The sequence below is a fragment of the Calypte anna genome, chromosome 1 (genome assembly GCF_003957555.1).
Source record: "Calypte anna isolate BGI_N300 chromosome 1, bCalAnn1_v1.p, whole genome shotgun sequence".
NCBI classification, from domain to species: Eukaryota; Metazoa; Chordata; class Aves; order Apodiformes; family Trochilidae; genus Calypte; species Calypte anna.
This window is the reverse complement of record NC_044244.1, coordinates 4,237,869-4,265,602: the sequence shown is the minus strand read 5'-3', so window position 1 is coordinate 4,265,602 and position 27,734 is coordinate 4,237,869. Positions and strand designations below refer to the sequence as shown.

General features: G+C 45.6%; 1 protein-coding gene across 1 annotated transcript in view; it reads right to left on the bottom strand.

Moving 5' to 3' along the window:
- Nucleotides 1–2,160: 2,160 nt before the first annotated feature.
- The window catches only part of LOC103527885 (store-operated calcium entry regulator STIMATE), a 37,686-nt gene continuing 12,112 nt past the window's right edge, over nucleotides 2,161–27,734 (bottom strand). The window contains exons 2-8 of the mRNA XM_030459598.1: nucleotides 26,296–26,344; nucleotides 24,498–24,593; nucleotides 21,736–21,857; nucleotides 11,351–11,463; nucleotides 10,217–10,300; nucleotides 9,115–9,231; nucleotides 2,161–2,282 (exon numbers count right to left, since the gene is read on the bottom strand). Of these exons, the coding sequence (XP_030315458.1) occupies nucleotides 2,169–2,282; nucleotides 9,115–9,231; nucleotides 10,217–10,300; nucleotides 11,351–11,463; nucleotides 21,736–21,857; nucleotides 24,498–24,593; nucleotides 26,296–26,344 (695 nt within the window). The 3' untranslated portion in view covers nucleotides 2,161–2,168. The remainder of the gene's footprint in view (nucleotides 2,283–9,114; nucleotides 9,232–10,216; nucleotides 10,301–11,350; nucleotides 11,464–21,735; nucleotides 21,858–24,497; nucleotides 24,594–26,295; nucleotides 26,345–27,734) is intronic.

Sequence of the window (27,734 nt, the reverse complement as noted above, 5' to 3'; positions counted from 1 at the left end):
AGCTCAGGCATGAGGGCTGAGCAATCACTTTAGAATGCAGTGGAAAAAATTGCACACCCACATTTCAGACAAGGGAATAGGGCTCCTGAATTTAGGGTTGCTGAAACAGCACTGGCCATGGAATTCTTTGTGAGGGGCAACCTCCCCCCACATTACACTTGCCCTGCTATTGCAAGTCTTCACAGCCAGCTTCAACTAAAGGATAAGATGAAGATTATTCAGGATTCATTTTCCACTTTAGGACAAGGACTTCGCTGGGGCTGCATTTGCATTTGTCACACACTGCAGCACTGCAGAAGAACAAAACCCAAGGACCAGTACACCTCAAAATGGGGAACAAGTTTCTCATAGGGAACCTGTTTCTCTTAGGGAACCTGCCATCTATTTTCAGACAAGACCTCATGCAGCATGGAAGTTACTCCAGCACAGAACTCTGTTAGACAAGTAAAAGTGACATTGTGAAACTCATTTCACAAGCAATATAAATGATCTATTTGGAGAGCTCTGTGCCACATGTTCCAAAAGCCATTTGAAGTGCCAGCACAAGTAGGATTTAGACCTTCCTTTAAGTAAGGGAAAAAAAAACAAAAAAGGGACTTAATTTCCAGCAATACAGTATAAGGCTGTGGAGAAGCAAGCGTCACCAAGCATGTTGAGTTCACTAAGGGACATGAGACTTCAATTTGCATCTAAGGTTTCTAAACTACTTTGAAGTTGGAAAAAAAAACCAACAAAAAACCAACAGCAAAAGCTTCCCACGCTGTCAGCTCAGCTGCTTAAAGTCTAAAGTTGTTTCAGTTAGAAAATCCAAATCCTTTGTTTTCTATTCCTTAATAAGACATTTTCTTCCAAAAAATACAAAGGAGGAAAAAAAAAAAAGACACCTCCTGCCCAGCTTACTTGCAATAAGCAATCTATAGCTCAACTTGGTTTATCTGTAGAGTTCAGCAGATCCTGGGGCAGGCCCTGCTCCGAGGACCATCCACTATTTGAACTCTGTCTGGGTCTTATCCCAGCTGTTTTTTGCACCCCACAGCTGCTCTGTGCTCTCCCCACGACAGCTGAGAAGTGTTTTGTGTGTTTGTATTTTGGGTGCTTATAGCTTCATACAGGATGTCAATAAGGGAGCAAGGGAAAAGCCCTGCACCTCATATCTGTGAGGAGATTCCTTAATTCCCAGAACATCAGGGATGGTTAATGGGGCTTCAACTGATTTTTCAGATCCAGTTTTTGAATCAGGTCCAGCAGAGATTTTATGTCCATTTTAAAGTAGGTAAAAAGTGGGAAACTTGGCATTCCCAGTGAACACTCACTTGTAAGGTGGGAACAGGGATACATCTCCAAGTCTGTTCTGGTCTGGAGTCAGCAGAGGCTGGTGCTGCAGCAAGAGGTCTTTGCACTGAAGGAGCAGCTCACACCTAGAGAAACCAAGCTCTGTGGCTCAGCTCTTCTTCTGTAGGTTTAACCAGGATAGCCATGCTATTGAAAGATGACTGCCCCATGAGGAACTGGCCATAAAAGATTCAAAAAAGATCCACTCCCTCCCCTTCCCAGCATTAGGATCTTGCAAAAATCTTAAGCACACGAAGGCATTTCAATAATGAAGCAGTTTTAATCCTAATATTTATTGTATTCCTTATAAAACAGTAAAAAGCATCAGATCCACTGAGACCATCTTCCTAATTCAGGACATTTAAATACATATTGGAAACCAACTCCTGTGAGTAGTGTGCATATAAAAGTGTCACAGTTCAGGTAGTACAGGGTAATTTTTTTTTTTAATTTATTGTTTTCTATTTAAAAAAAAAAATGACCAGACAGAAGAGAGTCTTTTGATTTCAGTCTCTAGCCCTGACAAAAAAGTTACATCCAGCTGGCCAGCCAGGGGAAGTACAAATCCATATCCATAGTCCTAACCTCACTGTGCCTGCAAGTGTACAGGTTAGGGGCAGACAGGCAGAGCAGATACTGCTCACACCTGAACAAGGATGCATGGACACCATCCCAAAGAAACTACTGCAGAAGGATAGGTCCAGATGGGGTAGGCAAAAGGATCTCTGCAGACCCATAGGGATCAACTTGCATACCCCCCCCCCTGCCCTTCTTTGGCCAGCTCCAGGATCACAGTGCTGCTTCTCCTCTTCCACACCTCCTTTCCATCAGGGTTGTCAGATGACCACTTGATAGCTGGGCTGCTTCATCTTCTGGTTCATACCCTGGAGTCCTGAAACATCCTGGTCGCTTTCAGACTGATCCAAATCAATGTCTGGAGAAAGTAATACCTGGAAAGGAGAACAGACAGATGCTGAGGGAGTGAAAGGTCTTGGCTCTTGATCACAAAATCATCTGGGCTGGAAAGGACCTCTGAGATCATCAAGTCCAACCCTGGATCCACTGCTACCATGGTTCCCAGACCAGGGCACTGAGTGCCACATTCAGTCTCTTAAAAACCTCCAGGGATAGAGAATCCACCACCTCCCTGGGCAGCCCATTCCAATGCCTGATCACCCTCTCTGTAAAGAATTTTTCCCTAATATCCAACCTAAACCTCCCCTGGCAGAGCTTAAGCCCATGCCCTCTTGTCCTACTGATATCTGCCTGGAAGCAGAGCCTGATCCCCCCTGGCTCCAACCTCCTTTCAGGGAGTTGTAGAGAGTGATGAGGTCTCCCCTGAGCCTCCTCTTCTCCAGCCTGAACACCCCCAGCTCCCTCAGCCCTTTCTCACAGGACTTGTGCTGGGTCCCTTCACAGCCTCCTTGCTCTTCTCTGGACCTGCTCCAGCACCTCAATCTCCTTCCTGAACTGAGGGGCCCAGAACTGGACACAGTGCCAGAACTGGACACTTGGTGCTGCTTGCTGAAGGAGCCAAGAGGGGTCTGGAAGGTCCAGTCCTGTCTGGCAGATGGTAAAGGTCTTGAGGTCTCCTTGACCATCTCTCTAACACCAGTAAGACAGATGCAGGTGCAGACACTGTCACGATCTCTTGTCCTAACCCTTCTTTCCACTCAAAAGCAGAACAGGCTGCTGAAAGCTCTTTTCACCATGGGACAGGACTTGCACACAGACACATGTATTCAGGCCAGGCTGCAGCCTCAGTGGAGATGTACAAAATCTAGGCCATATATTTTGTAAACAGCTGTACCAAATGGAGACCTTTTTACCAGGCTCCCAGCTGCTTGCTGTCTCCAGAGCTCAGCCAGGAGAGCAAGCAGAGCTACAGAGTCAGCTCCAGCCAAGGCCAGTAAGCTCAGGAGTAGTGTCCTAGCCTGGCTGCATCTTATTTCTACCTGGAATAGCAGTTCCTGGCTCAGTCTTAATTGTGAGAGCCAAAAGAGAGCACTGAGACCTCCCACTGGTACCTCTCCAGATAAGAAAATCCACAGATTGCTGCCCATTGCCTCCAGGAATGCTCTCAGTAGCCAGCCTCAGACTTGAAGCTACCCACAGGTGGTTCTGAGCTAAATGGCTGCTTCCAGCCTGGAGTGTTGGCACGACACAGACTGAGCCATGCATCCTCCAGCCTCATTATCTGGAAGAGGAAAAAGGGTGGATTTTACTTGGGCTGTGGAAGAGCTGAAATCCCAAGCCAGCCAGCAGGATGGATGGATGGATGAGCAGTTTGCTCAGGCCCTGACAGATTGTTTGCTGAACCCCATTCTACCCCTTCTTATCTCAAAAGCCCAACTTTGGGCAACACAAGCCCTACAGTCAATACCCCCAACAGCAGCTACCCCCAGGCACAGCTGAAGTGCAGTCAACCCTCACACTACAGCTTGTGTCATGCCCAGCAGGACTTTGCAGCTCAGGCAGTCATGGGATTTCTGCTGAACACTGGTCACCCACACCAGAAGCCTAGCCAGGTCACTGACACCTCAATGTCCTACCCTACAGAGAGGCACAAACCTAAGAGCACAGTCAAGGGCCTCCAGTTTTATTTCCATGCAGCATTTATTTTATGCCAGCACTCCCTTCCTACTCCTCCCCTTGCCAATGGCTGAACTCCAACAGCATCATCCATCCATGGGTGATGCAGGGCCAGGTCCCACAACAACTCTCACAAAAATAACTTCCAGCAGCACGGCAGCACAGACCTCTACCCAGCCCTCATCTCCATCTCACCCCATTTTGCTCCAAAGACAGAACCTGACCCACAGCAGCCTTCCAGCTCAAAGCCATAAATCAAGGGATGGTACCTGGGCTTTCAGACACCCACCCCTAGAATGTCCCCAACAGCTCAGCCAGTCCTGAAGCTTAAGCAAAACCAGGACCACGGTGGAATTAGTCTTATCTGTGGCTCTCTCTGGGCAGAGCTGTGAATTAACATGCCTGCCACTTGTTAGCACCATGGGGCCAATCACCCCAGCAACAGAACAACCAAACAGGAAACCCAAACAGCAATGAGTCAATCACTTCAAAGGAGCAGAAAAGCCCCAGGGGAACATTTCCTCCCCACCCTCACACACACACACCAGCCCCTCCATCTGATGTTATCTTCACAGCAGCACTTCAGATGCCCACAGGATAGCAGCAGATCAGATTAAGCTCTCTTGTGTTCCCCCCACTGGTCTCAAGGAATTTTTTTTTATGGTTCAAGACACACACACTGGAAGGTTTCCATCTCCTCAACGTCAAGACTTCCTCTGTTTATCATATTAGTATTGGGATGCTGCTGAACCTGAAAACATGGGTGGGTGATCAGTCACATGCAGCTTTATAAACTTACTGAGCAGGCTGCAACAGGCTGGCTTTGGGGTCCAATGAACTCATCATTTCAGTGGGTTTCATCTGGAAACTCAAATCCCCTTATAGCTGAGCATGGATGACAGAGCAGGCATGGAGTGTTGCCCATCCACATCCAGTCACGCTGCCACCTGCCCATCACACATCTGGGATGAAGCTGCTCGAGCCAACAGTGCCCCAGGTAACCTTTCCACAGTTCCCCAGGGAATTTCATCAGCAGACAGCACCTCATCACCCTGACACTCACGGGACACACATTCCCTCAGAGATGTTTTTCAAACCCAACTCTAGGTTGGGAGTTCAAGGCACTTCCCCTGCAGATGTATCCAGGTCAGGACCACAGTGGATCAGTAGCACAGCTGGGAATAAGCCACAATTCCTCAGCCCCAGGACAACGTGCTACTGTCTCAGCAGTCATCAAAGACCTCACTGCATCCCTCCCTGAACCAGGAGGCCAGCAGCTTGCAAAACAATGTGGGTCATGCTACCAAAATGGGGCTGGCTGGGTGCTCTGCCAGCTTCTCATGTCTGGAAGAAGCAGCTGCCTGCTGGATTGGTGCTCCAGCCACTTTCAGATAACCAAACCACTGCAGAGGAAGAGATTGAACTGACAGAGGAACTGTGACCCAAGGCTGTAAAATAGAGCAGCTCAGGGGCCATTTCCCCACTAGCCATGGAAACCTGTTCACCTAAAGCTCCACCAGCCTGGTGTAGAGATGGGAACCATTCCAGCATCCTCCTGCATCCTCCTGCCACAACTCAGTAGGACTAAAAGCTGGGACTGTTTCCTTCCAGAGACACCTCTGTGCTCCCCTTCATTTAGCTTTCCCATAGGGTAAAGTCCTCAGGAGCCTGATCCTTGAGCTTGACCTATTTTAAAATAAGCTCAGCTAAGCAACAAGCAAATCAAACTAGCTCTAGGAGTTTTCTTTGATACTTAGCAAGCAGCACAGGTATTGGCATTCACCAGAATCTTCAGTGTAGTGAGCGCCAAAAGTCACAGCTCCTATAAAGGGAATTAGGATAGGTGCTGAACTCCATGCTGACCAAAGGCTGTATCCCCATGCACTGTATTTGCTCTCCTCCCAACCTTAAATTAGTCTTGAGATTCAGCCTAATGATTCTGGGAAGTTCCACTGAATTTAGCTTTAAGGACAGGACGGGAGCAGAAGCTCATCCACCCACATCTCTTTGTGGGGGGGAAGGAGAACCAAAAACAACAGAAAGAAAAACAAGCTTAAAAAATATCAAAACATTATTAAAACTGACTTGTTTTCCTGAGTGGAGGAAACAAAGAAATCACTGATAAGATCTAAAGTTTATATGCACTTGGGCAAGGGAAAGGAGACTCAGGTCAAGGGCAGAACACATACAAAGCAGAAGTTAGGGCCATGCAGATGAACAAACTTCCCCAGCCTGAACAGCACTGGATTGACACTGGCAATGTTGAGAGATCTCTTTCCACCCCATGAAGAAGAGAAAAAAACCCAAACCTTTACATTTACCTAGGCAGAGCACAAGCCTGGAACAACAAAAAGCTTTAGGGCTGACTTGGGGCAAGTGGTGAAATTCTTCCAGCTGTAACAGGGAGTTTGCCCAGAGCCCACCACTACATCTGTGGCTCACCAGAAGAGCCTTCAAGCCCAAAAAAAGACCACCAGTTCCTGCAGCCATGCAGTCAGTGACACCAGTGGCAGGATTACTGGGTTTCCTCTTGCTTCCCAACTGTTCTAACAAGCCAAAGCCAAAGCTGTATTTTCCTGCTATCCCTACAGAAAATATTGATTGTGGATTTTGATAACAGGTTAACCTTGGCCTCCTCCCTTCATTCTCCTTCCTCTCCCCCCGTCCCTTACCAAGCAGAAGCTGCTAGTTCAAGTGAAAATAATGACACTTCTCTGCTGGCAAGATAGGCAGAGGGTTGAAATTCCAGAAGGCAGCACGATGGGGAAATGTTGGCGCCTGCTGCTAGACAGCCCTGATGGACCCTGATAAACTGCAGGACCCATTAACCTCAGCCAGCTCTGCCTGCTTCTCAGCTCCTCTTCTCCTTCCTCCTCTCTTGGGCAGCAGGGAAGAAAGAAATTCCCCCACTTGCACAGGTTTTTAACAGCAGCAAGCCCAGCAAACCCTAATTTTCTGCTTTTGAGCCTAAATTCCAGCCAGTGGACAGGATCTTTAATTTATAGCCTAAAAAGCTGACTTATGAAGCAGAAGCCTATGGCTGTACCTTAAGGCCCTGTGCCAATAAAATCTGGAGAAGCAGGTCACCCAATTCTGTATTTCTTCATTATCTTCTCTGCCCAAATTATTTGTTGGCCAAAGGCAAAGGAACATGTCTGAGAAGAAAGGAGGAAGCAGTCCCCATAGGATGTTCCAGGTACAAATCAGTCCCCTTGGTAGCTCCACTGCAGTGATGGATCAGAGGGTTTCAAGAGGGACAGATGACCTGCAGGTTGAAGGTCTCATCAGAAAAAAAGAATTGGCAGAGAGTCAAGTACCTGAAAGATGGAAGGAGGCTTTGACAACACGAGACAGACTGTGGGAATCCAGTTTACACCATGTGAAACAACCTGTCCAGTTGAGCTACCAGAAACACCTTCCCTATCTTCTGGAGATTATTTTCCCTTCAGATTACCCAAAACTGAGCTAGAGGCCAGAAAACACTTGGCCCATCCTAAGTGGAATAAGGCAGAGGGGACCAGCTCCATTTCCATGGAAAACCATTAGCTGCAAAACCATCTGTGTGTTCACAGCAACAAACCATCTTGGCTGAGATGCTCCAAGTTTAGGTTTGAAAGGCTAGACAGGAGACTAGAGACTACTAGAGACTACTAGTTGTAGAGACTACAACTAGAGACATCACCTCCTTACTTTTGTTTCTGAGCTGGTATAATAATTTTAAAAATAATTTTATAATAACCTTCAGGAACACACTAGCATATCCAGTCAGCAAGACAAATCTTGACCACCACTTTTACATTTGGAGCAGACCTCCACAAGGAAAGTAACACTCTTGAATATCAGTCAGTGCCTATAAAATAGGACTGTGCCATAACCAAGAAGATGTTCACATCCAGCGTTAATCCACCTCCACATCCTAGGAATGAGTTCTTGCCTTCAAGGCACAACCATCCAGGCACACTGACACTGCCCAGCTCAGGCCTCTCTTCCCTTCTCCCTCCAAACCAAGCCAAAATGTCTTGAGGATGCCCTCACCACCCACACCACTGAGGAAATTCCCTGGGGCACAGTACACATTTCTAGTAACCTCACCATGCTACAAGTGTTTATCTGGAGGCAGAGCCAGGAGGACTCACTTGTCCTGTGACTCACTTGTCTCCACAGCTGCTCACAGCTGCCTGCCCTTGCTGCCAGAGGAAGGATGCCTCCAACACCACATCCCCACTGCACTCTTGAGCCATGGAAGCCACCACTGCTATGAAAACTGCCAAGAGCTGTCACCAGTAGATGGACAACACCCTTCCACCAAAGAGCAGAGTTACTCTTTCTAAAAGTGCTCTCAGAAAGCAAGGGCTATTTCTGTTCCTCCTAAAGCCCTCAGCAGAAGCCACTCCAGAAGCCAAGCCTGCAACTGTCAGAAGCTTTCTTATCTCAGCAAGCTGAGCTGTAGGATGTCAGCAGCCACACACAGAACACTTTGAAATGGGGTCTGGGAGCCAAGGGAGAGGAAGGGAATTCAACCCAGTGATTCAGGTTGGGTTCTCTGCCCAAAAGCTGATGAGAAGCACTGACCCCACCTGCTCAGCAAACCCTGAGTCATAAACAAGAATCAAGTCAGCTGGGACTGCAGCTCTTCTACCCCCCATAAATCTGAAGTGTCAAGCTCAGACTGCACAAAATACAGCTTCCTGCACCTAAGGAACCATCATCTGGCTGAAAAAATACCCAACACTGGCAAAAATAGGATTCCCAGCATCCTCTAACAAGGATGCTGTCAATTACAGTAAGGAAAGAAAGTTCTTTTCAAGGCAAGATTATCATGATTTTAAAATGGAAAGTTGAAAGAGACAGTGCAGAGGTACCCACCAGCTTCAGCCTGCCACTCCAACAAGCCCACCCAGGTTGGTGCAAAAGCCATCTCATCCCTCACAAGATCCTGTCATCATTGAGGGTGGTATTTCAGCAACACTTTGTGGCTGTAATGTTCCCCTTTGTTAGACAGGGCCAAATCATCCCAGAAAACATCCCTCTGTTGTCCTCAGCTACAAGTACAGAAAGTCAGTTTGACTTAGGAGGGTCATGGCATGTCCTTAGGGTATGTCCTGGTGTGCTCCATGGCTGTGGTGAAGCACAGAGACCATGTCACAAACTTGCAGTTTGGTCTCAAACAGAGGAAATCCTTGCTCTTACCTGAGATTCCTCTGTCCTCCGAGCCCAAGGAGATTCTATGGATCCACTGATGTCCAGGGAATCCTTCTGCTTATATTTCTTCATTATCAAGCTGTCCACAACCCAGAACATAATGGCCTCAAGGGAGAAAGAAGTTGTATGAATAGATTGCAAAGACCAAAATACAGAGTCATCCAACCACAGCTATTTCTTCTCCTTCTGGTTTCTTCAGATGTCCAGCCTTGATCAACCTAATTTAATGTTTAAATTAACCCTGTATCAAACGTGGTTGAATAACTCAGACTCCTGAGATCCCTTCTTACATACATCTTCCTGGTTCCATAGTTCCTGAAGAACCAGGGAAGAAAGTCTCCACCATGAAGTAACAGCTGAACCAGGTTCCACCCAGACTGATGCTCTGCCTGCATCAGTCACTGGTCAGTTCTTTAGGAACCAGAGTTTGCTTTAAAATCTGGATGTGCAGTGTGAGGTTGGGTGAGATGCTGGTACCAGGGGCAGGTAAACCCAACCCTGCCAATGCTGCATTCATTGCACTGCTCATGGTATGAAGTGGAAAGAGTTCTACTCACTCCTTGCCCAGGGGGGTGTGAATATTAACCCTTTGTTCTCATTTCTCATCTTTGCAGGAAGGTCAAGGTTACCCAGAATTAGAGGAACCAGGATGAAGCTGAGCTTTCAAGAGCTTTTACCAAGCCAGTTTTGTGGAGATCACTGGTTCTGAGTAGCCTGGCCTTGCTGTAACACAATATGAAATCAAGCCAAAGGTCCAGATCTGCAGGCTGCCAAAAGTCACCACTGATGGGCCTTCCCATAAGAATGGGAAGTGCTTTGGGGCATTCCCATGACTGCTGAGCCCTGGCTTTCTTCAAGGAGTCAGACACCCAGCAGCTTGGGCAAGGGAGCAGGAATCAGAAACAGAAACCAGGGCAGTTCTGACATATCTGTGTACCCATGACAACAAATATATTTGTTTCCACCCTCTCCCAGCCACTTCAATTACTCAAGATTGCCCCAAGCCAGTTCCTGCACATGCTCCCATTAAGGGGGGGGACCCCATAACACCCAAACCACCCTACCCAGTGTTTGCAGAGGCATCACTTACATTGACTATAAAAGGCACAACAAGCATGACCAGGATGAGCTCCAGCTGGGGGCTTGGGATGTAACCCAGGAGGATCTGCTGAAGCTGCAGAGGAGAAAACATTTAGAAAAATTATTTGAACAGTTTGTTGTGAGATCTTTACTGCAAACTTGGTTGCCTTCTTAGAGCAGCAGCCTCCTAGCTAGGTCTCTTAGGTGTCATGGGCTGTTCCTTTAGCCAAGCTGCCAAACACAGGATTTTGTACAGATCTAGAAAAGTTCTGATGGTCTTCCAGTTTTAACTACCCATGATAACTGGTGGGACTTCCCTTGGCTTCTGGGAGCCTAGCTGCAAAATGAGGACAGCAGCCACGTGTGGGGAGGAATCCAGCAGCATCTCTGGCTCTGGCAATGTGTGTGACTGAGTGTGTTCATGTCCAAGTCAGAACTGTGGGTTCTGGGTTAGAAGGACAGGCTCTTAACAAGAGCAGATAAGTGCTCTCAGACTGCTGTAATAACTCCTCATCCAAATCAAGCTTGTGAAGCACTGGGCACTGAATGTAAATGCACTCAGTACTAGAGGTACCCATCAACACCCAGAGTGGGGTTTTATATCCATCACACCTACCTGCCACCAAGTGTGTGGCTACAGCTGCCACAGGATTATTAATTTTATATTTTAAAAGAGAAAATCACAACACAATTACCACTGCACAAGCTACCATACAGAAGCAGCTGGGGGGGAGGACAGCATCCTACTGGGATAGTGCTTTCCAAATTAACTCTGAAAGTCCACCTAGTTCAGGCACAGGATCATGAAACACCAACATGAAGTGACTTAAGATAATTCAGGAGTTCTCTGGCAGAACTGAAGCAGCTCAGCTGCCAGCCCAGCCCATTTTATCCTTCCAAGGATGAAAAAAAAAATAAATTACAGCAGGATCTTATTTCACTAGCTTTTGACTAGCAAGAGAATGTACCAAAAGCCAAACTATTATGAAAGCCATGTTTCCCCAAACTTAAGTAAGAGTTTATGGTTACAGAGAGATGTCAGCAAGCTGTAAGGATTGAAGACCTATGATGATGGGAACCACTAATAAAGAAAAACTTCCCACAGCCACAGCAGTGGCTTAAAAAATACAGCTTGGGAACTTACCTTTGTCCAACCAGGGATAAGCAGGACAAGGCTAATCACAGTCTTCTCAAAAACCATTATCAGCAAATAGAGGATACATTGGCCAATCCAAGCAGCAGCTTGTGGAGGGTCACCTGGGAAAACAGCATATTAAATCTGAGACAGGACAGGAGGAGGAAGCCTTGCAGAAAAATTGCCTCATGGTTGATATCTGAGCTGATCAGGGAGACAGGGAAGTGTTTCCATATTGCAAGTTTTGCAATGAGTCAAATACTCAATATGAAACAAAATTAGTGGAGATATTGTCTGCCTGTAGTAGTAGGTAGTAGTAGTAGTCTGGAGTAGTAGGGTGTGGTGTCCCTGCTGGGTCTACAGTCTGTTGAAGATTAACACATAAGATCTAAGCTTAACTCTTTTAGGTTTTTTTTTGTTTGCTTGGGTTTTTTGTTTTGTTTTGTTTTTTAGTTTTTTTTTTAAGTATGACTTGTATGGCATTAGAGAAAATTTAGCAGACTTGCATCCCTTCATAGTTGGAGCTCACTTTACAAACTGGTGGATATAAATTATCATCAAAAGGCAAAACTCCACCACCCCCCCCCTTCCATTTGTGCTTCCCATGCATCAGGGCAGCTCTTTGTCCTTCATGCTGCACTTGTGCTTTTGAATTAAGCTTGGCTATAAAGGAAGAGATCTCTCCCTCATGAAACACCACATACACCACTACCACCCCTGGCCTTTTGTTCTAGAACTGATTTTCTTTTTCTATCCCTTAGGGCTGATTCTGAAGTGGAAATGGCAATCAACCAGAGCTTTGGTTAATCTGAAGGACAAACAAGTAACAAAGGAATTTCAGACATGACTCAAAAAGCCCTCCCTGCCTCACAGATGCTCACACTACCTCTGTTTATCTACCTCCTGTTGTCCTCTCCATCACGCCAACCTTCCTCTCAGATCCACCAAGAGGAGAAAACCATCACCAAAACCCTCTCACCTTATATCTTCCCCTTTGCCTGTCCTTCCTAGATCAACTGGTTGGTTGGAGCCAAAGCCCTACAAGTGTCCTACAGGGCAGGCAGACACATTCTACAAAAAGGGAGAGACACAGCCCTGGCTCTGCCTGGAGATCTGCTATTCCCTATGTTTATCCAGCAAATCCTGCACTTGCAGACACTCTGGGGCTCCCAAGTGCCACAGCTCAGCAATGGAAATGCTGTTCCTGGAAACTCAAAGGAGACTGGATCAACTTTTATGAATCTTGCTTTGGGTAACAATTATGTTTTTCTTTACCTTAAGGAAGTAAAGGATGCACAGAGCCTTGGAGATTAATTTTTTCCTCTCCTTTAGCCACTGAAAGCATTGCCAGGATCTCCCCCATGGTGCTGAGCTACTTTGAGCTGGGTGCATGCAGGGGCTTGAGAAGGGGAAGCCCCACTTGTAAAAGAAGAAGGTGCCAGTATCCCCTCTCCTCAAAATCACAGGCCAGGAAAACCCTATACGTAGGGCAAGCCTGAAAGCTCAGGAATCTCAGCATCCTGCTCAAACAGTTCCTTACTTTGTAATCATCAGTTGATTTGTTCAGCCCTTGTCTGGTGGCCTTTAGTCACGATACCAGAGATTTCATTTTCCTTCATCTAAGCACACCCAGAAAAGCCCAGAGGGACAGATTTCCCCTGCTTCCAGTGGGTAAAAGTCTCATAGAAGCAGCTCACAAAATCTTGCCCTTTTTTGACCAGAATGTCAGGCTGATAATCCTTCTGGAATTTAAACAAATCCCAAGAGCAATCCCCAAGACCAAACACTGCTGGACTGACCCTCCTCCACACAAGCACCAGTTACTATCCTGCACATTCCTCTATTAAAAAATAAATCACCTGCCATTTGCTCTCTGCCAAGCCTCACCCACCCCGTTGCCAGCAGCAGTCTGAAACTTTTCAGGTCACTGTTTCCAGTACAAGCAGCATTAAATTTGCAGTCCTAAACAGAATTAATTTTCTTGCTGATGAAGTGAGGGGCTGGTTACATGATACTCAGTGTCTGAGCAAGAGACAGGGGCTCCACTCCTCCAGGCTCACTCCAAAAGAATCAATGCTAATTAAATATGAATGTTTCCAGTGGGGTACTTACCAAGTAATAAGTAAAAGCATATTTGTACTGTTAACAATGATAATGGAGCTGTATCTATTACATGTGCTTGCTTCAGGCCCCTGTAAGCACTGCCTGCTGGTTATCACCTTCCCAGCCTCATCAGAAAATCTCAGCTCTGCAAAACTGAGCAACAGTATCTGGTTTAAGAAAAGCTGCAGCATTTCCTCTTATCACTCCAATATAAAGATAACCCCCTGGCAACACTTGTTTCCAGTATAATCTGGCCAGAATTTGGGATTGTATCCGTGTAAAAGAAGCCAACCCAGGGTGAGATGCTGAGGCTGGATGTGCTGTCAGATGGCAGCAGCCTGGGAGCTCTGCATCACTTTTCTCAGCCCAGCACTGCTGGGATGTGGCATGGAAAGACAAAGACCAGCAGTCTGCAAAAGCACTTTTATCCAGAGCACTCTGCAAAACCTCCAGCCAAAGACCAGCAGCACATACCAGGATTTAGTGAGCACTGGTATCCAACTGAGACCAGCTCCAAGGGGGATCCTGCTTCCCAGCAAGGGCAAAACAGGTTTGCGTGTGTTATTTGTCCTTATTCTGTCATTTGGTAGCAACATAGCAAAACATTTGCCTCGTTACTTCTTAACTGTGGCTTTGCAGAGGCATCCAGCAAGTGTCTCCATGCCAGAAACCTCAGAGCAATCACCTCAAAGCATCCCAGCTTTTTAATTGCTTGAGCCTGGAGGGAGAAAGGAGAAGAGGGGAGGAAGGAGGACCAGGAGGGCAGAGAGGCTGCTGAGCTGGGAGGAAACAAGCAGAAAGCATCAGTCCAACTGCACAGAGAGGGGGAAGGAAGAAGGAGCTGGAGAGGTTACATGTGAGTGCAACCAGAACCCCCAGAGGATTGGGGAAAGCACAGGGCTCTGCTCCCTGGCAGGCAACAGCTTCATGGGTGGGCTGAGATGCTGGAAGCAGCTGGGAATTAAACATGGTGTGAGAGAAGCTTTGATCCTCCCCCAGCAGGGACAGCCCCTCCTGATAGGGTTGGGTGCTGAGCTGTCTTTGGCACAGGTTAGGTACAGCTTTTTTTTGCCCCATAGCCCAAAACTGACCACTCCTCCTCTAAAGCCCGAGGTTACCATCACCCATCAGAGCTCAAAGTACAAACAAACTGGGAAAACAAACACATTCATCATTTCCTTCCTGCACTTGAACTCTTTCCCTTTTGCTCTGTGTTGTCAGCTGTGTTCCATCCCCTGGGGGGGTGACAGGACCAGCAGCCACAGCACCCTTTGCAAGTCAGTTTTGTGATGGCACTCGAGGAACACTCCCAGCTCAGCATGGCCCAGAAGCAGCAGCACCTTGGAGATGTCACCCAAATACCTGCCCCTTCACACCATCTTCGGGATAGGAGGTGACTACCACTCATCATCACAAACAGCTTGGATTCCTGGTTTTGTACACCATGCACCTGACAGCATTAACCCTCAAACAAACCATTTTTACAGACAGGGTTTGGCTAACCAGGCTGGGACACAGTCACCAGAAGAGACAACTTGCTTTATAACCCATCCTGGGCATGGGTTTGCCCATGTGTCCAAGGTTAACAGCTCCTCATCCACTAATCTTTCCATTTACTTTCAATTAGCCAGAAAGCCAAATTTCTCTTGAGTTTTGACAACTTTTGGAGAATGAAAACCTTTTCTCCCTTCCTTAGAGAACAATTTTTACTGTCCAAGAGCAAAATTCCATGTAGGGAATCCCAATTTTCCAAGGCCAGCACATGCAAAGTGGTACACCCCTTGTAAAGGTGTCTCCATCACAACGTGGAGCTTCAAATATCTGTATTTCTCACTCTGGTCTTTTCTACATCACCCACAGAATATGTTGAGGATCTCCTCCACACTTAGAGGAAGATCTGCACTTCTTACATGTCCAGGGTAGACAGTGGAAAGGTTTGGAAAGAGACCCACAGAGCTCTGAGACCCAAAGGCCAGATCTGACCATCTCCCCCATTAGCTTAAGCAGCTCAAAAATTGGTGCTGTTTTGCAACCTCTTCCCTCTTCTTCATTCTGAGCTTTGTTTCCAGACTATGGGATGATATGTTTCTGCACAGAAATCCATCCTGGAGCAGAGAATTTGACAGGACTTCATTTCCATCCCCTGACAGAAGGATCGGAGAGTTTCTCTACAATTCCTTTTGACTGCACCTTTGTCTCTGAGTGACAAGAGGCTGCTCAGGACCAAAACAACTTGGGACAAAGCTGAAAATGAAACAGCAGCAGAGCCCACAGGGCTGCAAGGATTGCCTTCAGCTATCAATACAGTGGCTTGTTTCTTCTTCAGCAAGAAGTTCAGCTGGCTGCTCTATACCTCAGTAGGTTTGAAGTCACCCCCAGGACACCCATCTACCTCAGAGTGGCCATTAGCCAACTCTAATCACCTCTAATTCATCCAACCCTATCACCAGTAACACACTGGTCACCATCAACCTGCATCTTTAGGGAAGAGGAAGCCTTGGAGTGGTCCCTGGGCAAGCCCTTGGCCATATCATCTCTTCCTTCCAGAGTTGGGAAGCAAGGCTGGAAACCTTGATCCCAGCAAACCATAGACCTTATCTAGGGGATGGTTTTCTACAGCAAGGTTGTTAGAGGCATCCTCAGATGGAGCAGAAAGTTTTTAATGCACGAAGTGCTGTCCAGAGGGGCCCTGTCCATGGATGCAAAGGGATTCTTTTTATATTAAGTGTTTCCATGTAGGCAAATGCCTACAAGAGACTATTTTTTGTTGGCTGCCAATTTACTCCCTGGAAGCTAAACCCAAGTAGGTGCCCTCATCTTTGCTGTATCCAATGCTTCACTTTCCTTTTAAAAGGAGGGAAAAAAAATAAATAAATCACATCTGTTAGGTGACAACACGTATCATGCTCCCTTTGAACACTGCCATTTTCTTGTCCCCATGACTACTGAGAAGGTGACACAGAGCATCAGCCTCTTCTTTTAGCTTAATGAGCCACCTTTCCTCAAAAAATCCCATAGCCATCTCCCACCCTGACAGCAGTAAATCTCCTCCATCACCTCAAAGGATGCACACTCTGAATTTAGATCCTTCTCCAGCAGCACTGCTGGTGCTTCCCACCCCCCCATCAGCAGAACTTCCTTGGATCAGACCCAGGACCACTGCTTCCTGCAGCATCCTCACCTCTCACATATTCCACTTGTGCATGCATCCACATTTTGCTGGCAGAGCAAAAGCAGCACTGCTTGAGGTATTTGAGTTGTTACCACACAACAGGATTAGTTTTAATCCAGGCTGTCAAATGTACCAAGCTGTCAGCAGAGCCCCCATGTTAATGCCAGGCAGCTTTATTTATGGTCTTCTGTGTGCACTGAGCAGGTAGGAAAAAGCTTAACCACAGCCAAAGTGGAGAATTCAGGAAATTCAGAAATTAGGAGGAATTCAGGAATTTGAGGAAGAGCAAATATTTGAAGGCACTGAAAGTTGTACTGGGTGACATGGAGGAGATAGAAATAAAAGAATCAAATAAAAAAATAAAATAAAAACCTCTTAAGATATCCTTAACTACCCCTCCAAATCCAAGGGATCTAATTAGCAGTGCCAATTAGAGAGGAGGGTAAGAAATAGCAGGAAAGCATCTGAACAGGACAGAAGTGGGCACTTTGTGGGTAAGAAGAGGATTTCAGAAACTGAGACCTGAACAGCAATTGCACCAGTTATGGGCAGGACAGGTTGGCATCAGAGCAGCCTTCAAGTACCTGGATTGGCTATAAAAAAGCTGGAGAGGGACTTTTTTTCAAGGGCATGGAGTGATAGGAGAGAAGGTAATGGCTTTAAACTGGAAGAGGGTAGGTTAAAGATTAGGGAAAAAATCTTCACTGTGAGGGGGGTGAGACACTGGAAGAGGTTGCCCAGAGGACCTGTGGATGCCCCGTTTCTGGAAGCATTCAAGGCCAGGTTGGATGGGGCTTGGAGCAATCTGAGCTGGTGGTGGGAGGTGTCCCTGCCCATGCAGAGGGGTTGGAACTGGATGAGCTTTAAGGTCCCTTCCAACCCAACCCATTCTGTTACTCTATGAAGGCACCCCAGACCCTCTCTGGCATGCTCTCCATCTGAACTACAACTGTGCAGCTGGACTCAATCCTCAGTTTGCAGTGTTATGTCACTGCTCTGGGTCTGTGGTTGCTGGAGATTCTGCTGCTATCAGCCCAACCCAGGAGGGTTCAAAGGCTCAGAGATGGGGATATGACCCCATACTTCATTATTTGAGGATGCTCCTTGATCCTCTCCTCGCTTTCCATCCCCTGGTCCTAGTGTGGAAAGGCCAGCCATGCTGAGGAGAGGACAGCCCCTCAGGTTAAAGCTATTTTCAGCAGTATTTCCCCAAGCATCAGCAGCCCCAGCTCCCTTGGCTGCTTCAGGACGTGGGAATATCCGTTATGGAAATTTTGGACAACATCACAACCACTGGGCCAAACACAGCCTACACAGATCCTCAGTTCAACTCAGCAGCTGGCACAGAGAATATTCTTCTACAACTAGATCTGAGCAACAGAGTTCAACAGACCACTGAACAGACTTTAGAGGCCTCCAAGCAACATCCTTCCCATTTCCAGGGAATGAGCACAAGGCATCAAGCTTAGAGCAGTCAGTGACTGCATCCAGATGGGCACCCAGAGGCATTCCCAAGCAATAAAGCCCTCTTTCTCCCCATCATTTCCTGATGTTTCCCTTCAGCATTTTAGTTGCACATTGCAGAAACCATCTCGTGATGCAGGTTCAGGGCATTTGCTTACTCGAAAGAAAAAAATACTCCAGTATTTCTCAAGTGATACTTCAGAATTATTAGACACATCTCCAATGCCAAGCACACTGCAGCCAGCCAGAGAGATTCCCTCTAGGGAGCTGCTTATTGGGAATGAGGGTGGGAGAGAGGGCTGGAAAAGTTTGGAGGTGGAGCACAAAGCTGCTCTGACTCCAGTCAGCATCTCCCCTGCTCAGCCTGTACAGACCCAGCAGCAACTCCAAGACCTTGAGTATGCACATCCTGAGTCCTCTGCAGCTTAAACTTGGTTTTGTTTTCCTCCCTGAAGAAGTCCCCTGTAGGGAAAGCACCTACAGCCATGGATAGAACATTCATGGATTTTGTTGGCTTTGAGCATTTGTAAGACTGACAGTCTCAAACTCTGCCTCTGAAACACAACCAGTGCAGTAAAAAGCAAACCATTACACCTTGGGGGAAAACTCTGGCTACTACAGTGCTAGGAGGTACCAACAGCAAAGTAGGATGTGCAAGGTCCTATTTAAGGATTTGCTCATGGTTTTCCCCAAATCTTGCTGCTCACACTCACAGCATGGGACAATACTGGAAAACCATCCCCATGACCCAAGAGTGAGTCAGCACACTCAAAAATTATCATGGAAATAGCCAACAAGCCTCAATCACCATGAATTCACTACACATCCTTGTAAAAAGCGCAAGAAAAAAAAAAGTTAACAAAAAAAATATTACAAGAAAGATGGAGAGGGACTTTTCACAAGGGAACATAGTGGTAGGGCAAGGGAAAATAGCTTTAAACTAGAAAAATTGAGATTTAGATTAGATATGAGGAAGAAATTCTTTACTGTGAGGGTGGTGAGAAACTGGGACAGGTTGCCCAGAGAAGTTGTGGCTGCCCCATCCCTGGCAGTGTCTCAGGCCAGGTTGGATGGGGCTTGGAGCAGCCTGGGCTGGTGGGAGGTGTCCCTGCCCATGCAGGGGTGTTAGAGCTTGAGGATCTCCAAGGTCCCTTCCAACCCAAACCATCCTATGATTCTATGAACCAAGATGAAGAATAAACCTCTCCTACCTCTCACCTTAGGAGCCAAGCACCTTCAGAAGAGACAGCAGCATTTTGAAATGCAGTTCCCTGTGGTTAGGTGCTGTCCAAAGAGTAATAAAGAGCTGATGGGCAAAGATGAAGGAACCCAAGCATACAGGAGCCTCTACCAGCCAAACCCCAGGGCATTCCTGGCTGCAGCACCCTTTAGCTAAGAGCTCAGGTACAAAAGGTTGATCTTCCTTCTCACCATTCCTTGGTGTTTTGTTTTTATTTTTTGTTTGTTTGTTTTTGGTTTGTGGTTTTTTTTTTTTTTTGGTTGGTTAGGTTTTTTTGGGGGGTGCTGTTGGTTTTTGTTTGTTTTTTGGCTTTTAAATAGAGAAGTAATTTTTTTTCTACACAGTTCTGGGCATCTGGATGCTTACAACAGCAGCCCAGACTTAGGTACTTTCCCTTCCTTTTTCTTTGCTTCTCCATGGATGTAGCCACCCATGGGGCTGTGGGGACAGGCACAGCACCAGCAGAGCAGAAGGGACTGACGGAGCCCAAAACAGAGGAAAAATCGCAGCAGTTTGCATCAGTTGCAACCAAGAGTCAGAAGGTCAGAAAGAAAAGCAGCTGGAAGAGATCTAAGGTTTTATTGCCCCTAAAAAAGTCCATGTCCTTCCTCCTCTGCAGGACTGCAAGAGACACTTCTGCTCCTCAGGAGAATTGAGGGAAGCAACACAGAGTCTGGTACAGCAATTAGAGACAAAAATTAATCATCTTTCTGGAGCCTGTTTCAAACTGTATGAAGTTTACAAGCATCTTCCAAACTGTTTTGGAAGCTGCTTAACATCTGACAGGAGGGTTCTGCTTCCCCAGCCCTGCAGCAGGATGCCACTGAGCACACCACTCCATTCCTGGTTTTTCCATCGTGGTCACTCTGCACCTCAGAGGATGAGATATTTAATCCCTGGTTCAAGAGCTAAATTCAAGCAACAGCATAATATTTTTTTTTTTTTTTTAATTAATGAAAGCAACATTTCCTTGGAGGAGTGAACAGATTCTGGAAACTAAGCCAACCTTGATGAAGGGACAGCTTCAGCTCAACAGACCTTCATTATTGCTCTGCAAGGTTAAAGCCAGCTGCCAAAACACTCCAACATTTCCTTGCTGCTGCTCAACTGCAAACGTGGCACTGAAGCTGTGCCCTGGGATGCCTCTGGTCTGGTTTCAAGTCCTTGTTGCTCAAGAGGGGGAAAAATGCCAGTCCCTGAACCAAGAATAACTGGAGTCCTCTGCTGCCTCATCTGAATTACTTTAGCACTCTGTACTTGGCTCCTCAGCCATTAGGAGGGGAAAAAAAAAAAAAAAAAAGGTAGTCCCTACCACCAAAGTCAGGATGCTGAACCTGCTCTGGAAACCACTGCAGCCTTTAAAGTCCCTCTCAGGTGTGACAAGAGATTGCTGCTCATCATTTCAACTCATTTGTGGTCACCTCATTCCCAGTCTGTAGCTGCTTCTCCTGTCCCAAAAAAACCAACCAGCCCTTCCAGCCTGGGCCAGGACCCATCTACAGGTGCTGAATGCAAACCTGAGGAAGAGCACAAAATTCAGGGAGGTCTCCACACTGATCCCACTTTGGTCCAACTTTCACCAGCTCATTTATCAGACCAGCAACTAAATATACAAAGGAAGGAGATGGCCTTCACAATAAATTTAATGATTAAGGTCTTAAAGATGGAGCTGTGATTGCTATGAATAGGGTGTATTTGCTAAAGTAAGACTTAATTTGTCTCTATATTTATTTTTCAATTTTTTTTTTATATTTATATTCAATAGAATGTAAAACAGGCAAAGGGTTAATTAATATTTCCCTTCCCTGCAGCCAGGAGCAAGCACAGCTCTCTGGAAGCTGTTTCTGCTCTTTCTGAAGAGAGGTGCTACCCTCTAGTGGGACTGGCTCAGAAAGGCTCCTCTGAAACCTTATTCCTCATCTCAAGGCAGGAATGGAAAAGCAAGAATGGAAGCAGAGAGAGGCCAAACTCGGGAATAATTGAAACTTTTTTTTTTTTAAATATCAGCTGGCCAAAAAAACCCAAGCAAGCAAACCCACAAGTCATTTGAGAACTCAGTTTTGGGGTGAGGCTGCATCCTGCTGATGCCTACTGTAGCTCAAGGCAAATGCAAGAACATCTCTGTGCTCTGAACTGAGAGATTCAGAAAAAAACTTCAAAAGAACTCAAAAAAAAAAAAAAAAAAATCACCAATACCAGACCCAAACACTGCAATTTATCATGTGTATGTCCTGGGGTATGTTACCCACCCAAGAAAATGTCACAGAGCTTGAACTGTGAGCTCCCTGGAGAAGGGATAATAAAAGCAGGCTGGTTGCATGTTTTATATCCAAACTACAGTTTGTGTCATTTTCTTCTCTCCATTCATATCTGGGAGCAACCAAGCCACCTTCATGCAGAGGAGTTGCCACCTACCATATTCTCCAAAGACCAGGTACGTGTACTTCTTATGCTGTACAATCCAGGAGACAACTCTCACACCAAGCCAGATCAGCAGCATTCCCAGTGTGGCATCAAGGATGAAATTGATAAGGTACCTAAAGGACAAAATTCAGGTTTCAGGGCTGTTCTTGACCCTTATTTTAAAAAAATCATTTTATTCCAGTATAGGAATCCATAAAAACTACTCAAGATTTATAAAAAAAAACCCACTTCACATTCCAAGTTCACTTCCTTTCTTTTTTAATGGATTTTCCTGTAGTAATTTCTTATTTTTAAATCCTGTTCTGCAGAGAACAGAACAGTCTCCACCTGGCATTGCTCATTTATTCAGATAGCATCACATACTTCCTGGGGTAGCCTTGCTTAAGGGTTACCCCAAAAGAGAAGGCTTTCCATTTGCAGTACCTTGTGTTCTTAGCAGGATGAAATATTGAGCTCTGGGGAAACAGAAGCCAACATTCCTTTAATTTCATACAAGAAAATGGAAGTTTCTTGGACACCACAGCTGCTCTGCAAATCGTGCAGCAGATGAGGTAAAAAAAAAAAAAAATCCACTTTACTGAGCAGCTGGAAAAGGCTCCCAGGAGCAGAGACACAAAGAGGTTTTGGGAGAGGGGACCCTGGCTCGACACCAGGCATCCTGGAGTCCCTAAAACTCTCCAGTGCAGGGTCTCCACTCCAGATCCAGGAGCTGAACCCATCCCTCCCAGGAGATGTGGGCTCACACCAGGTTTGCTTGGCAGGTTTGGATGTTCAACCTCCACGGACAAAGCACCAGAGGCTTTGCTGGGATCTCCTGGGGATCCCAAGTTCCAATCCAGGGTTTGGTATTTTAATCAACTCCAGAGGAAAAAAAAAAATAAAAAAAAATCACTCAGACTGATGTTTTCTGGACAGCTTTCCATTACTGGAATTTTTTCTGTGAGATCAGCCCAGATTTCTACAGCATGAAGAAAATGCCAAGCACAGATCTGCAGGAATGAACATTTCTTTGACACTGCCTTTACTCACAGACACTGAAAACAACAATCTGCTTTTGGAATCTACTTTGAAAACATGACACAAAGTTTTTCTACATCCTAAGGCTCAGACCAACTCAGTTTCCAGCTGCTGAAATCAAAGGACTCCAACATGAACATTGGTTTATACTGGGTTTATACTGGGCAGGACACACAGCACCCAGGGGCAGGGCTGTAGAAGTTGAAGCTGCCTGGTTCAGGATGAAAAAACTCAGGCAACACAGGGAAATATTAAGAAAAAAAGAAACAACCCATAAACCTGCAGGACACAGCATGAAAGGGTTTATTTTAAACCAGTGTCTGTTTAAAAAAAAAAAAAGAGGAATCATCTTAGGGGTTGTATCCCCAAACTCGTGGCTGTTTAAAGAACCACATCAAGGTGCAGCACTTCAGATATAAAAAAGGAGATGGGCCAGATGTTTCTAAGCAGCATTCTGAAGCCCAGATGAGGTTTTTGAGACAACTTAACATTGACAGTAAACTTTTGGTTGTGAAATGGCTGGTCTGATATAAAGGCAGCACTTGTACAGGAAGCCCAAAGCCTTAGAAAGGTCTCAAATGGAACTACATGAATACATCTGGGAGGAGCAACTGGAGTTCTAAAAACATCCTCATGTTAGAGAAAAGCCTTTCCCCACACAGTTAGGAAACCATTCTCAACACTCTTCTGAGCCCAGACAAGTTGCAAAGTCTGGTGTGCAAACAAACAGCTGTGATTGCACAGGGCAGCATTGCACAATGTGCTTTTTGCCAGGAAACTCCAGGGTACTTAAAAGGAAAAAAAGACAAAGAAAGGAAAAAAAAAAGACAAAGAAAGGAAAAAAAAAAAAGACAAAGAAAGGAAAAAAAAAAAGACAAAGAAAGGAAAAAAAAAAAGACAAAGAAAGGAAAAAAAAAAGAAAGGAAAAAAAAAAAAGATAAAGAAAGGAAAAAAAAAAGACAAAGAAAGGAAAAAAAAAAAGACAAAGAAAGGAAAAAAAAAAGACAAAGAAAGGAAAAAAAAAAGACAAAGAAAGGAAAAAAAAAAAGACAAGAAAGGAAAAAAAAAAAGACAAAGAAAGGAAAAAAAAAAGACAAAGAAAGGAAAAAAAAAAGACAAAGAAGGAAAAAAAAAAGACAAAGAAAGGAAAAAAAAAAGACAAAGAAAGGAAAAAAAAAAGACAAAGAAAGGAAAAAAAAAGACAAAGAAAGGAAAAAAAAGACAAAGAAAGGAAAAAAAGACAAAGAAAGGAAAAAAAAGACAAAGAAAGGAAAAAAAAAAGACAAAGAAAGGAAAAAAAAAGACAAAGAAAGGAAAAAAAAGACAAAGAAAGGAAAAAAAAGACAAAGAAAGGAAAAAAAGACAAAGAAAGGAAAAAAAAGACAAAGAAAGGAAAAAAAAGACAAAGAAAGGAAAAAAAAAGGCAAAGAAAGAAAAAAAAAGGAGAAAGGGAAAAAAAAAGGAGAAAGGGAAAAAAAAAGGAGAAAGGGAAAAAAAAGGAGAAAGGGAAAAAAAAAGGAGAAAGGGAAAAAAAAAGGAGAAAGGGAAAAAAAAAAAGCAAGAATGGTTGCACTGCCTCATCTCTTCCATCAGGAAGGAGACAACTCAGACCCTGAAACTCAGCTCAGCATGGTTTATCTCCACCTGGTGTTTTAAATGGATCAGTTTCTACCATAGTATGATGCCTCCTCCTCTTCCAGGTGTAGGACAGGAGTGCAAACACCTTGTGTACTTACAGAGAGCAAGGGTCCTCTTCAGTGAGGTCTGACAGAAAAACATTGGCAAAGTGGATGAAAAGGGCACCTATTGCTTGCTTGGAGGTATCATAAAACCTGGGGAGAAAGAAGGCAAAAAAAGGATCTGTGCCCTGGAGCACCAGCAGCAAAGCAGCCACCCAAGGGAAGGCTCCGCATGGATCTGCTGTCCTCCAAGATGCATTCCTCAGGCTCAAGAATTTGTACATGGTGAAAAGGGGCTGTTTGGCAAACTCCAAGTATTGTTAAAAAGTTACTGCTTCAGCACATGGCAGATTTGCTTCCAGCCTGCAGCAGAGGGGAGGTCACTCTCAAGTGCTCAGCCTCAGTTTCCCCAACCAGCAGTAGGTGCAAGGAAGGTGTTCAGCTATTTATGATTTTTGCACCCAAATTATTGCAGCTGAAGAACCCAACTGACAGGCTTTCCATCCCTAACCTTGGCTGGTAGCTCCAAGCCAGCCCAGCCATATGCTGGGTCCACCCATACACCCACCTCTCAGCAGCCCATAAATCCTACAATACAGGAGATTTTGGGAGTGATGTCCAGAGCTGACAGCAATACCCAGCTACCTGATATCAACACACAGCCAAAGGTGTTGCCTGGTCAAAGTGATTGCCTGGGGACACCAAAGTGATTAATTGATTTTAACAGCAAAACTTGACCCATGTGCAGGTCTGCCAGCAGGCTGGAGGAGAGCATAACCTCTTGTCCTGGTTTGGGCCAGGATAAAGGGGATTTTCTGTCTTGTACTTCTGCTTTCAGCTCAGTCTCTTGTCAGGAGCTGCACTTGCTGAAATTCACAGCAAGTTTCTCAGGCAGTGTCTGCTGCTGGGACTGATCCCACTCCATGGTTAGAGTTACTGCTGGAGAATGGGCTGCAGAGCCAAGGACACTGCTCAGCTCTGAGGAACATTTTACACTCTGGAAGGAGTAAAGGGGTCCCACCTGCAGCCCTCCTTTGGGGAGGAACGGACAAAATAGATGCCAGAATTGACCAAACAGAGTATTCCATCCCATACACCTCATACTCAGCATAAATTTGAGGGATCACGAGGGTCAAGCCAGCTTCCATTTTCCAGCTTCCTGCCTTTCTTGCTTCCCTTCCTTCACCCATTCCCTGTTTGCATCAGCATCCTGGGAGGATTCCATCCCTTCCTCTGCCTCTGCTCCTGATCGATCCCAGTCTGAATCTGTGTTCCTGCCTCCAGCTCCCAACTGCTCCTGACCCCAGGATTCCAGCCTGGACTTTCCCAGGGCTGCCCTGCAGCCTCAGTGGGGATGTGAGAGTTATTGGGGGAAAGGGGAAGGAACGTGGTATCAATTTTCCTGTACATTTGTATATATTTAGTCATTTTTTTCCTATTTATCATTACTGTTTCATTAAAGCTGTGTTGTTTAGTTTCCAACCCATCAGTCTCTCCCTTATTCTCTCTCCTTCCTTTATCAGGGAGGATTAATAGAGAGATTAATAGAGAGCATCTGGTACTCAGTTTAATTGCCCCACCAGTGCTAAACCCTGACACCTCTCAATTCAGTCACTAACAGTGAAAACAAACTTTTTCTGAAGGAGCCAGGCAGGGAATTTTACTTCTAGGAAGCACCAGCTTCTTTATGGAGGTTTCTTTAGGAAGCAGCAGCAGGGTATTTAATTTAATGTCTAACTAACATGCAGATTATCCAGAGGGTCTAGAAGACTGGTAGTGGGAGAAAAAAAAAAAAAAAAAAAAAAAATCACACATATGCAGACTTTTCTAGCTCCATATTAAAGAAAAACCTCACCATATCCTCCAGGGACGCCTCTCTTCCTTTGGCTCCTTAAATCGTTTTACTGCAAAGAAAATGAGAGAAGTCATGTGAACCCCCAGAGATGAACATGTGTGCAGATCTTCAACCCAAAAGCAGGTGAAAAAAATTTGTAGGACATTTCTCAGTCTAAACCAGAGGCAACACCTGCACCCATGGGACAGAAAGATGAACAGCAGGGATAGCAGATGTAGGTGTGTGCTTCTGGCATCCTTCAGTAGCAGCATTTTCATGCCATGGGAAGTGAGCTACAGGAAGGCCAGGAGGGTTCATCACTACCTACCAGCCCTAGTAATTCTTCCAGGGAAAAGAAAATTATGGTGGAGACAGTGAGATGCTATGGCTCAAGTCATTAAAGCCATCTCCTCCTTGCTGCTCACACAAGCTCTGAGGAAGCAGAACCTTGCACACATCTCCAGCATAAAAGTACCAAGAACCCAAACCCTGCAGGCTAGCATGGCTCCAGCCTTGTGCCAGCTGGTATTGAAATCTTTCATTGCACAATATTCTGCATGCCCACTGGCTAGCACTGAGGAGCAGCAGTCCAAGACATGAGGCTTCAGTCCCACCAACATTATGGCCTGAAAAAGAGACCTGAAGCAGCTCTTCCTCCCTTGAAAACATCCAAGATCAGGTTGGCTCTAAACCTGTCTGCATGTTGCAGGAGGGTTTTATTAGATGTCCTTGTAACCCCTAGCATTCTGTGATCCTTTAAATGAAGTCCCTCTGGCCATGGAGAAGCTTTTTCCTTACAGCCCTTCACATCTGTCCTACTCTGAGGACTCCTCCTGTGCTCTGATCTGTCCCCAGTTGTTACCTGGGGATAACAGCAAGTTGGATTTTCACCCAGCTTGGCTGAGACTGGGGTCTAAGCACTGCAGAAGCATCTCAAAAGGTCTCAATTAATTATTCCACAGAGATTTAATGCTCTCCTTGGGTCAACCAACTTTCATGTACCCAAGAAGGAGCTGCTATTGGAAAAGTACCAGGTAGCACACATCAAGAAGTCATTTGGGACTGTTTTTCTGTCATTCCAGCTACAAACCCATTGTAGGAACCACCAGCCAGGAGCTTCCTAACCAGGCCAAAATTTTCCTCCTTTAAACCAATGGGTACCACTGCTCTGGCACAAGCAGCCCTAGAAGAGATTTTCCCACTGCATTAGAATCATTAATTAGAAGAAAAAAAAAAAACCCAACCAAAAAGCATCCAGTGGCACTGCCTGACTTTGTGGTCAGGTTGCTAACAGCCCCAGATAGAGCCAGAGACCTCATTACAGCTGCTGCCCTACTCACTGCCTCCAAACCTCAGGCAGGCAGAGTTCCACCATCAGTTCCCAAACAGTTTCAACAGGATTCAGAGTTTAAAAACAATGACCTGCAAGAGGGTTGGGTTTTTTTGTTGTTGTTTGGGTT